Source organism: Agelaius phoeniceus, chromosome 6, assembly GCF_051311805.1.
Source record: "Agelaius phoeniceus isolate bAgePho1 chromosome 6, bAgePho1.hap1, whole genome shotgun sequence".
Taxonomy (NCBI): Eukaryota; Metazoa; Chordata; class Aves; order Passeriformes; family Icteridae; genus Agelaius; species Agelaius phoeniceus.
Window position 1 is genome coordinate 11,297,021 of NC_135270.1, and position 12,046 is coordinate 11,309,066.

A 12,046-nucleotide genomic window follows, 5' to 3' on the forward strand; every position below is an offset into this window, starting at 1 on the left:
GTTCTGGAGGAAATTCTATTTGACTTGATCCTCCTAATTCCCAGAGCCTGATTTTCTAATAAGAAAAACGTAGACATATATAAGTGTTTGTTCCCCACCAAGCTCTCCTCCTGGGGCACCAGCCATGGGATATACCCTGTTTAAGGGGGTGAAGGAACTCAGTCACCCCAAAAACACATTGCCAAGAGGATGACATCTAAAAAAGCACCATGCAAACCCCAGCGGGTTTCAATTCCTGAATTTCCCTTAGTTAATGCATATATAAGTAAGGCAATTAAAACACATTGGGCTTATTTCAAATAGATAATCTAATTATCAGCTTGATTAAACCATATCAAATGAACAGTTCTTGTAATTCGGGAGCTTTGTTCTAATCACTGCCAAAGCAGTAGGAGCTTTAATTAAAAGCCTCAAAAGTGGCAGACCAGTGTCAATTGAGGGGAGTTACAGCCTGAATCCTGATTGCAGGGAAGAGCAAACCCATCCTAGGTGGATGCTGATAAAAAGATCAGCTCTTTGCTGCCAATAAATGGAATTTGACCATTTTGTAAATACCATTGAATGAAAGTAATTGTCCTTTGCTGCTGTTTCTGGTGCTCAGAGACAGACTTCATTAAATCTATTCCACTATCACTCATTTACACTGACATTTTTAATGTCTGTAGGTTGGTATCACCCAGCCATATCCTGTCTCAGCCTTGGACCTCCAAGCTGTAGACTGCAGAATTTCTTAATTAAAAATTGGGTGCTGGATAACTCAGGAGGCCCAGGCTTCTTTTTCCTGCCATGAATGTATTTTTGGGGCCCCTCTGCCCATTGTGATTTGGTGTTCAATGCCCACAGCTTTTATAAAACACAACTACAGGGAATGACAAGAGCAGTGGGCAGCCAGGTTCCAACCTGCACAGAGATTTGCATGTATTTAATTTATTAATGTTGGCAGGTCTCTGCTTAATAGCCCAAGTTTTCTTTTCACCTGAGTAGGTGGACTTTTTGTTTTTCTTTTGCCTAATTGTCTCAGAAAATGAAACTGGAACAGCCTGCCTGTATCAACATGCAGGCAGTCACAGGCCGGGGGTTATTTCTGCTCTGTGCCCTGGACCAGCCTTCAGATTTTGGAGATTTGATGGGAATTTGTAAGATGTTAGGAACAGCATCGGTGGAAGAGTGAGCTGGGTGGACAGCTCTCTGTACGGACCCAGCTTTCCCCAGCTGCTGTGGCATTTGCCATCACCACCTTGCTTTTAATTACTGTCGTGTTCCATGGCTTAATATTAAACCACATCTAATTGCATCCTGTCTCTTAATTGGCTTAACTGGCCATCACCCAAATAGACTCTGCTGTATAGAAACAAGCTTCCCCAAATATTTCCTAATTGGCAGTTGGTGCTTTGTGAGGAGATGGGACCCTCTCAGCGATATTAATAGATGTTTTCTCCCGTTCGTTCCCAGGATTGGACATTGATCCTATGACGCATGCCCGGAAAAAACAACTTTTCCTTCTGAAACATCCAGCTGGTTCTGCTGGCCAGGCCTCGTCGCCAACAGGCAGCAGGAGGATGGACAGGGCCAACGCAGAGCAGCGGGATGGAGATGCCTCGAAGGCTCCAAAGTGTCCCAGTGGGTTTGTAGGGAATAACAAAAGCAAGAGTTTGCGCGAAGTGCGAAAGACGTACCCGCTGCGGAGGCGGCTGCTCCCCTCGGTGAGCAAAAAGACCTGCAAGGTCCTTCTCACCAGGCTGGAGGATGTGGCTGGCTCTCTGTCCAAACAGACCCCGAGCTGTAAAAAAAAGCACCTTGCCAGCTGGGTTGAGGGTTTAGGATCTGCTTTGTTCTCAGAACAAGTTCAGCCTGTGGGAGCGGGCAAGAGTGACTCATCCGGGGAGAAGTGCACAGTAACTTATCCCGGGCCGGAGCAGGACTTTGATCCTGCTCCCTCGGAGCCCAGGAAGCGCCGGCTGGCCTCGCTGAACGCCGAGGCGGTGAACAACCTCCTGTTCGAACGGGACGATGGCTTGTTATCCGGCAGGCGCTTCCGCAGGGACTCTGGGAAGGCTGCTGGGGACTGTACCCTCAAGGGCTTGCAGTGCAAAGCCGGTGACAACTGGCCTGCCCTGGAAAAACCGGCTGTGAAAACAGGGAAAGGAAAGAACCGGCATGAGCCCAGTCAGAAATGCAATAGCTGTGAGCATTCGCTGGATGAGGTCTTTGATGATGGGGCAAAGAGGGAGGATGGTGCCATCTCCTACCATCCCACCCCAAAGAGACTGGCCAGCCTGAATGCCGTGGCCTTCCTGAAGCTGACCCACGAGAAAGACCAACCCCTGAAACAGAGGAGTAAATCGGACGGGGAGGGCAAGTCCGAGAACCACTGTTCGAAATCTACACTCAAATGGGCCAAAGCCGGACGGAAGAACTGTGTCAAATCCAAGAAGGAAGTGGCTAGCTTAAAAATGGATGGGCAGCATGGCTGGCAAGGCCAGACCCTGGGCACGTTTGGGAAAGGGGAGCAGCGGGACTCTTCCAGGCTCTATGGAACAACAGAGCCCGTCCCCTACGAGTCGCTGTCTGGCTCCTACGCCAGCACGGAGGGCTTCTACCACAGACTGCCTTTGCTCATGGGAGGACAAGCTTCCATGAAGCCGGAGTATGGAAGACCTGGAGAGAAATCCCCAACCCCCAAACAGGAATTTCATCAGCCTTCCTTTCCCGTGCAGCAGTTCCCTCCCTTGCCTGTGCCCGGGAATCACGCGGATTGTGGATGTCTCTATGAATCCTCAGATCTGACTCCGTTGAACGGGTTTTATGTTTATTACGGCCAAAGCGGATACAGTGGCTATTCCCCCTGCTCCATTTATCCCAAGGACGAGCTGTCGCAGGCTGCGACCTGCGAGGGGCTCCTGGTATCTTCCGGTTCCTTGCCATCAGGTGCTCATTTCCAGCCCCTGCACTGGTGCAGCTCTCCGTACTGCTGCGGGGAGGGAGCAGCCGTGAGCAGCTACAGCGTCTGCGGCGTGGTGCATGTGCCGGAGGGCAGGATCGGCAGCGTGCATGCGGGACGGAACAGCTACCCCTACAAAATGCCTTTTGCAGCAGGTAAGGCGCAAAGTGCACGCAAATCCCGGCCGGCGTTCCTGGGAGAAGAGGGTGGCTCGGCGCGGTGCCTGCTTGCCTGGAGGCTGGTTCCCTCTGCGAGCAGTTCTCAGCTCCACAGCCGAGCTGCGGCTTGGAAGGGATCCGCCTTCCACCTCCCCTTCCCCCGTTTGTTTGCCCGGGGGGTTTTTCCCACTGAAAGGTCTTGTTGGTGTGGAAAGCAGAGAATCGGTGAAAGGATTTTGGCAGCGAGAAGTTGACTCACGGTTTGTCACGCTGGAGCTGAGGCTGAGCTTTGATCTGTGTAAAACGAGCAGGGTTCAGTTCCTGCACGCCATCCCGCTGTGCCACGCTGAGCCCAGGGTCGGGAGCACACCAGGATGAGTTACTCCCATCCCAAAGCCTCACTCTGGGGGGCTGAGGCATCCTCACAGAGCCTGTGGAGAAGCAGGCATTGCCTCTGCTGTTAGACTCTAGTAGTGCCAGCTCGGGGCTGCAGGCTTTTTGGATTCCATGGATTGATCAGAGCTGGCAGGGCTGCATAGGGAGTTTTACTGTGGTGGTCTAAGTGCCAGGCACACTGTTAGTTTGGGAATTCTTGAGCCCATCTTTGCTCTCTGTCTGACAATGAAGTACTGGAATGAGGAGGGGTGAGGGGGTATGGAAATATCTTTACCTGCCTGGGTCTCCTCTGTCCCCGCCTGCTTTTCAGACTTCCTGTTTTCTCTTGGAGCTTTGCCTCTGCCATTGAAAAATACCTTTTTAAATATTTAAAAGTGGAGTACTGTGTGGGGGTTATCAGACACCAGTACTGTGTGTAACGCCAGGCTGGACAGTGCTGCAAACAGTTGGTCTGTAGAGGAGGCTGCTTTCCAGCTGCTGGGAGTGCCAGCGTGGGATCTTTCCACTAACCACGTGTTCCAGCCAAGAGCTGGCATGACTTACCCACTGAGAACAGATTTTCAGGTAGGTGGATGGAGTTTTGGTTCAAGCGAGGCTTTGTCATCTCCCGTTGTAGGAAGCTGCTGAAGCTCAGGAGTGTTTGGTTGAAGTGTAATTTCTGTTTTCCCGAAATATCCCCGCTGTCATGGTGCTGCTTCCTACAGCAGCAGCCAGACAGGGCTTGCTGGTGCCTTCAGAGCTCTTGAAAGGGGAATGCTCATAAGACAACCAGCTCAGCAGTGTGTTCTTGCCTGACAGTTTCTGTGTAGCGCCCCGAGGTCATACCAGTCTACTTTGTTCCTCAGCTTTTGCATGCTAGTGCCTCTGATTTTGTGCACCCAGAAGGATGCAGGCAGTGCAGACAGAGTATTTTCCAGAGCTCAGCCCTCCCTGTGGATTCTGTGATTTCTCCTGGTGCTGGCAAGGGCAGCAGCAGTTGCAGGAGTGGGTATTTGCTAGTGTGTCACCCCGCTACTGAGATCTCCCTTGCTTTGATTTCCTTGCTGGGAACAACTTGGATTTAAAAACCTATAACACCAGAATCATTCAGATTTTGGTTTGTGGATTGAAGAATATAAGGAGGTCTCAGAGAATATTGATGGTGCCTTAGGGATTGATTTTTATATAATTATGCACCTCTGAAATATTTTCCTTCCCTAGAGTGAACTGAAGGAGCACTTTGGCTGCAAGCAGCAGGCTCCCATCAGACAGGGATCCAGCCTGACATGCTAAATGCTGTGTGTTACATCTGTCTGATTTGGTGTCTTCCAGGTGTTTGTAGGGAACTATCAGTGTCTGTGTGGTACAAATCCAGGGACTGGGCTGTGATCTTGGGCAGTGGTTGGGCAGTGTGGAAGCAGAGTGGTGGAAAGGAGCTGGGACAGGCTGTGAGAGCTGCTTCAGTGCTAGTGCCGTTGGAGAGGCTGGAAGTGTGTGTGACCAAGGAAGGAGTCCCAGGGGTGCCAGCAAGAGCAGTTCTGCACCAGGGCTCTGACATTCAATAAAGATTTTTGTGAAGCTTTATCTTGCTCTAGCTCAAGCTTAAAAGCTGCTTTTGTAAGCAAAATACCTGAGAGGTGATTCCTTGCTCCATGTGTCTTGTGCCTGCCAGTGCCTGGGGTTCTTGTGGCATTTGCTACATGGGGTTGATTTGATTGATTGATTGATTGATTGATGAGGATGATCTGTGGCATCCCTTGCACTCACAGCTCCAGAGTGGCTTGGCTGAAGCCCTTAGGGAGGGTAAGGTGGGGAGGCAGGAGTCCCAGCAGTTCTTTGGCTGGAGCTGTGTGGCTTTGGGTGGAATTCTCTCTTCAGATTTGTAAGCTCTGGTCTGAGGCATCTCCTGGAGCCTGACTGGAGCTGTGCTTTAGTCACCCCAAAAAGCACAGTCTCCCGTTAGGGAACAGGGGTGCATGATGTGTTGGTCCGGGAGCTCTTTTCCCGCTGATAGGGCATAATTACAACTGGTTCTTCCCTTGGCCTGGGTTGAGACTTGTTTGTGACTCCTGAGTGGAACAATGTATTTCTGGGATGCTCTGAGAAGCAGCGTCAGCCAAATTCCAACCTGCTGAGGTTCCTGTGTCTGCTGCAGGGACACAGTTTTGCTGAGGATGCAGCATCTTGTGGTTGTGTTCCACCTTGTTTCATCTTTCTGGACTTAATTTGGAGAATCTTCTCAATTTTCCCTGATTAGTAGAATTTGGCTTTTTGAAAGAGGCTGGCTGCTTTTGGCAGCGTGATTTAATCCTTCTCATTGTTTCGATAAGCCTTTTATTTCTTTTATACATATTGACAGGCTGGAACTGCTTTGGACACTGGCCAGCCTTGTGTGTATTCCTGGCTGGCATTACTTGGGATTCAGATGGGTTTGTTGTGGTGCAGTGTCATCTGCGGAGCACTGGAACACGCAAGCTCGGAAATGGCTTTGCTTTTACAATCCAGTGACAGTGCAAAATGAAATTACAGCCTGGAGAGTCTTTACAGCTATAATGCAGTAAAGGGGATTTCGGGCAAAAGCGGCGACGGTGTGGGACAGTCCCAGCTGTGTAGTTGCTTTATGTTCCAGATGAGATCCGTGACTCATTTCTTCCCTTCCCTTAGAAGGCTGCAAGTCTCTGGACCAGCTGAACCTCACAATCCCGGTGGCAGGACACCCCGCGTCGCCTGCCCACCCGCTCTCAGGATGTCCCGTGCCCAGCGTGCCGCCAGCTGCAGAGCCCGTTCCTCACCTGCAGACCCCCAACTCTGACCCTCAGACCATGGCCCGAGAATGTCCTCAGAGCTCCAAGCCCCCCAGCGGCTCCAAGTCGGGGCTGCGGAATACTCCAGGCTGCCTGCACGCCTCCAACAGCAAAGCGGCGGGCGGCCACTCGCACCCCAAGCAGCAGCGGATCGGCCGGCGCAGAGCCACCAACGGCTGGATCCCCGTGGGCACAGCCTGCGAGAAGGCTGTCTACGTCGTGGTAGGTGTCTGAGTGCTGGGGCTGGGCGGGGACAGCTGCCTGTGAGCCTCCAGGTGTGAAGGCTTGGGAGTTGTGGGGCCCTCTTCCAGCTGGAGGTGGTCACTAGGTGCTGTCTAGAACCTCCCAGTGGAATTCTGATGGGAGCAGAGGCACTGCTGGCTCTGTTCCCTGCGTGTCCTGCTGTTACCTTGCACGGTGTGGTTTGGGAGGGGAGGAGAACCTGCTGCTCCTGTGCTGGCCTCAGCTCAAAGGTGACGGATCCTCCCAGCTCCGGCATGTACAAGGGTGGCACCCGAGGCACGTGGGAGTCCATCCTACTGGGATCATCCTCCAGCTGCTTTCTCTTGGGTAGGGCAAACCTGTCTGAGAAGCTGAGGGTTGTTGTAGCCTCAATTATAAGGAGCACATCTAGAGGCAGCTCTCATAAGGTGGCTCTCACTTAGGGTGTCTGTAGCCCCACAAGAATCTCCCAGCACACAGAGGACTGAGATAGTCTAGTGGCTCCCAGGTGGAATTTTTCTAGCACTCGAAATCCCCTTTCTTGTAACTTGCATGATGGTGTGGCCAGTTGCTTCTCCAGGGATTTCCTGTCTGTACTTTCCCATTTGTTGCATTCAGGGGCAGAGACTGGTTCCTGTAAGATGGGAGATTTCCTGCCAGAGAATTCAATTAGGTCCAGTCAAGTCTGCTTCAATTGTGAGAGAAGGCAATATCCTTCATCTTATTAAAGCATAAGAGCTTGAAATGGGCCCCACGTGGTGTCTGGGAAGGTGGGACAAGGCACTGATGTGCAGTAGATGTCAGGAGGAAGGAGGGCCATGGTTGAGGCAGGATCTGTGCTGCTGCTTGGTGTGGTGGCACAACCTCGGGCTGCCGGGAGCAGCAGCCAGGGCAGGTTTTGGAGCTTTAGCCTTTGGGGCTGTGTCCAGATGCCAAGGACTGTGCCAGAATGAAGCCTGTCAAGGCCAGGGACTGGCCTTGTGCATCCACCCCTCAGGCTGTCACACCCCAAAGGAGCAGTGAGGCATTAATCTCCTTAAGATGCTTCCAATCCTGCCTGGGAGATCTGGCAGGAGGTTAAATCATCCTGCTCAGGCATTCTGAAATGAAACTCAGAGCAAAAGCAAACTAAAACCGCCTGGTTCATAGTCCCAAAAGTGATTATTTCGTACTGTCAGAGGGTACAAAGGAATCATTGGCAGTCCTGCTAAGGAAGGCTTTGTGCCACGGCCTCCCTGCCACTCCCTGCCCTGCTTTTGTCAAATATTTCATATTTTATTGGGTTTTTACCATGTTTGTATCAGAGAAACAGCATCCAAAACACAATTTTCAGTGCCTTTGAATGGGAAGAAAAAGCAGACCTCCAGGTAGGCAGGTGGAAAGGTGATTTTCCTGAAGATTGTGGTTTTGTGTGCAGAATGGAAGGAGTGAGCGTATTTTCATTTGAAATCAGAGTATTAATTTCAGCAATTAGGGCTTTTGTGAGATGTGCTGTCCCCCTGGTGAGCTGCCTCTCACTGCCAGCACTATGGAAGAGAACCATGAAGTCACTCTTTGCCTGTTGACTGGGTTGTTTTGGTTCCTGTGTGTGCAGAACGAGCCCGAGCCGGCCGTGCGCAAGAGCTACCAGGCTGTGGAGAGGGACGGGGAGATCATCCGGGTGCGGGACACCGTGCTCCTCAAATCTGGGCCCCGCAAGAAATCCATGCCCTACGTCGCCAAGATCTCTGCACTCTGGGAGGACCCCAAGACAGGTACTGTGCCAGGACAGTGTGTGTATGTGTGTGCTTGACAGAGAGCTGGAAGCAGGGAAGGAATGGATCCAGGGAGAGCTGCAGGCTGGTTCGGGTACCAGGGCGATGGAGATGAGATGAGCGCCATGGCTTGCATTTGGATTGTTCCAGGAACTGAAATGCTCCTTAATCACTCATCTGGGGCTGATAAATGGAAATCTTCCTGGATATGGAAGCACGGAATATTTGCCAAGTGCCCGTCTTAGCAGCCTTTTCCCATATTATTTCATTGCTCAAACATCGGGGGAGCTGCTGTTTGCTCCAATCCAACATCTGGTCTGGGAGCTGTTGGGAACAGGGCACTTCTGCAGCAGCTCTGATGGACCCCAGTAGAGCTGGGGATGGGATTTGTGGGGCCTTATGGTGAGATCTGGTGTCTGACTGGCAATCCCTGAGCCAAGGATGCTGAGCCAAATGCTTTAAAGTAGAGGTTGTGCTTTAAAGGGGGGAAAGAAACCCCAAAAATTCTGCGTAAAAGACATAAATTGAGGCGTGGTGAGGCTCAGTGTGGTTGTGTCAGTGCAGCAGCAATTCGCTCTGAACCTGGGAATCAATGCTGCAAGTTTGGACGAGTATCTTTTCCAGCTTGTGTGCTGAATCGATTTTTTTTTGCAGGTGAAAACATTTGATTCTTGAATCTTTGGGGAGTTTTTTGTGCCTGACTTCCTTGGGATGTTGTAACCTGAGTAGAAGGAGGCGAAGGTGTAGTGGAAAAGCAACATGACCGACTCCATGCAGCTTCTTGCTGTAACAAAGGGACACCTAGTTCAGCATGAAATATTTATCAGCCACAGCTGCCTCTCCGTGAGCACTGTGGGAATGAAGGGGATGGAGCAGCAGGAGGAAGCTGGGAATGAGTAGGAAAACACTCGGAGAAGCTGAGGCTTGACTTGTTTTCCTCTGTGCTGTTGCAGGGGAGCTGATGATGAGCCTCCTGTGGTATTACAGACCAGAGCACACTCAGGGAGGCCGCAACCCCAGCATGCACCAGGTGAGTCCCCATGGGGCAGGGCATCCCGGGCTCTCTGTGCTCCTGCAGCAGGAGGGGAGCACTGCCCCAATCTCCCTGCATTCCTGGGTGGCCTCCAGCTGAGTGCAGCAGAGCGCTCTTGGCTGTGATGCTACTGTTGCCAGATGTGTGGAGTGGTGGTGTCCTGTAGTTGGGCTTTTCCCCCAGATTTATTGTCCTGTGGAGAAAATCTGGGCTCTCAAAAAAGCTGCTGAGTTCCTTACATGGAGGCTCTGCCAGAAACTGCTGATGTTGATGTTTCTCCCTTTAATCTGAGAAAATTCCATATATTAGGTAAAAAGTAATTTTGACTGTTACCTTAAGAATAAGGAAGAAAAAGCTTATACTGAATCAAGATCAGACACCTTTCCAAAAGCACATTCTAATTCCTACAGGACTGCAGAGCCTGATGCAAAAGCTCCTGCTGCCATTTTGCAGGAAACTGAAGTGCCTGTGTCATGTGCTGCCTTTTAATAAATCCCTTAATCTGCTTCTTAAACTCCAAAAACGTGTTAGTTTTGTACAGAAACGTGGATGCATCATCCTTGCCCTGCATAGATTTATGCTGAGAACTAAAGTCTGGCTTGAGGATGCTGTACCAGGATAATGGAGTTGCTTTTTAAAGAAAAAAACGTGTGAATCACTGTGACTTCACGCCTTGCTCTGCTTTGCATGGGCTTGTGTTGGGTGACAGAACAAGCTGGTTTTAACTGGGAATGAAGAATTCACTGCTGTGTTCAACCCAATTTTAAAAACTTGCTTAATTTCCATTACTTTTTTAAATAAAAAGGGATGGAGGGTTTGAGAGCAGCCAGGGAATTGTAGCTGCCTTGTTTGCAGGGCACAGGTGAGTTTCTAAACCAAAATGTGGCACTTTATAAATGAAAGGTGAGTGTATCCAGTTGCATTTCAGTCCAGGTAGAATGCCAGGAGGAATTAAGCCAGGTTTTTGCAAACCCATTTAAATTACACAATTCTTCAAACAAGAGAGAGCTTGGGCTGAGGGCTGGGCCAGGCTTGCCAGGGTGACTCAGGTAGTTTTGACTCGAGGAGTAAACCAGAACCCCAAGGTGCAGAAGGCAGGTGTGGCATTCCCAGTGTCCCTGATCAACCCTGTCCCCAGATGTTCACCCTTTTGTGAGTTTTCCCTTCCAGCAAAGCAGAAATGGAGCCTGCAGGGAATATTTCCAGACTTGTGCAGAGCATCCATGTTCCCAGAGATCATCTCTGCTGATCTAACCATACCTGAAATTCTTCTCAGTGGCTCTGTCCAGGTTACCCTGTGTATAACCAATCCTGCCTGCTGCAGAGCCAAATTCCCTAAATTACTCTGGGAAAATTTGAAGAGGAGCTTGCCAGTAGAGGTTGTGGCTGATCCTCCCTGGATGCGTTCCAGGCCAAGTTGGATGGGGCTTGAAGCAACCTGGTCTAGTGGAAGGTGTCCCTGCCCATGGCAGGCGGTGGAATGAGATAATCCTTAAGGTCCCTACCAACCCAAACCATAGCAGGATTCTATTCCATGATTCTGAAAAAGGCTGTTGCTACTTCTCTCACTGAACCAGCCTTTTTAATTGAATTGGGAGGAGGAAGTGGTTGGATAAGAAGGGTTTTTTTAAGTTTTTAAGATATAAAGATGGATTAGAGAACCCAGAAGGAAAGGGGAGACCGAGGGGTGCAGCCAGCCATGGCCTTGCTGCTGAAGAGCTTTGTGACATTGGAAATTCATGGAGTATTGGAGCACTTAGTCTCATAAAATGTGCTGGACAGGGTGAGATGGTGGGAGAATCCTTTGCTCACTGTTGCTGGATAAAATGTGGTGCCCAGAGCACATGGCAGGTACCTGGGTTACGTGGGACATTGGCTCTGAAGAGTATTCACCATGGGCGTGCTTTGGTGACTCCACGTTAAGGTGATGGGTGAAGGTGCAGAGCTCCCCATTCCCTCTCTGGGTGGGTGAGGGTGTGGAGCTGGCCGTGCCTCCCGGGGCTCCGGGCCAGCTGGGTGACCTGTCTGTCCCCTCCCCTCCTCGCACAGAATGAGATCTTTGCGTCGCGGCACCAGGACGAGAACAGCGTCGCCTGCATCGAGGAGAAGTGCTACGTGCTGACCTTCGCAGAGTACTGCAGGTAGGTGGAGCTCTGAACCTGCTGCACTTCCCAAACCTCCCCCTGCCTCCAGCCTCTCTCATCCTGCCCATTCCAGCCAGCCCAGCTGTCCCAGCCTGTGGGCTGTGGTGTGGCTGGAGCTGGGGTAGTGACACTTGCTCTGCTGCAGGCAGGGGGCTTCTCCTGCTCCAGATCCATTACATGTCGGGATTGTGTAGGATCATGGAATCTTTTGGGTTGGAAAAGACCCTCAAGATCATCAAGTCCAGCTGTTCCCCTGGAGCTGCCAAGGCCACCACTGACCTGTGCCCCCAAGTCCCACATCCACATAGCTTTTAAATCCCTCCAGGGATGGGGACTTCACCACAGTCTGTTCCAAGGCCTGGCCACCCTTTCCCTGAAGGAATTTTCCCAGTATCCAACCTAAATCTCCCCTGGTGCAACTTGAGGCTGCTTCCTCTCAACCTGTCCCTTGTTCCCTGGGAGCAGAGCCTGACAGGCTCTGTCTGCACCTTCCTGTCAGGGGCTTGTGGAGAGCCAGAGGTCCCCCCTGAGCCTCCTTTTCTCCAGGCTGAGGCCCCCCAGCTTCCTCAGCTACTCCTGGTGCTCCAGACCCTTCCCCAGCCTCTTTGTGCTCCT

General features: G+C 51.2%; 1 protein-coding gene across 2 annotated transcripts in view; it reads left to right on the plus strand.

The window, feature by feature from the left end:
* The window catches only part of BAHD1 (bromo adjacent homology domain containing 1), a 35,435-nt gene that overhangs the window by 18,642 nt on the left and 4,747 nt on the right, over window positions 1-12,046 (plus strand). The window contains exons 2-6 of one of the 2 annotated variants that reach the window (XM_054634298.2): window positions 1,453-3,096; window positions 6,139-6,500; window positions 8,095-8,254; window positions 9,208-9,284; window positions 11,337-11,428. In XM_054634298.2, coding sequence (XP_054490273.1) covers window positions 1,470-3,096; window positions 6,139-6,500; window positions 8,095-8,254; window positions 9,208-9,284; window positions 11,337-11,428 — 2,318 coding nt within the window. In that variant the 5' untranslated portion in view covers window positions 1,453-1,469. The remainder of the gene's footprint in view (window positions 1-1,452; window positions 3,097-6,138; window positions 6,501-8,094; window positions 8,255-9,207; window positions 9,285-11,336; window positions 11,429-12,046) is intronic. The other variant, XM_077179755.1, reaches the window with a different exon arrangement.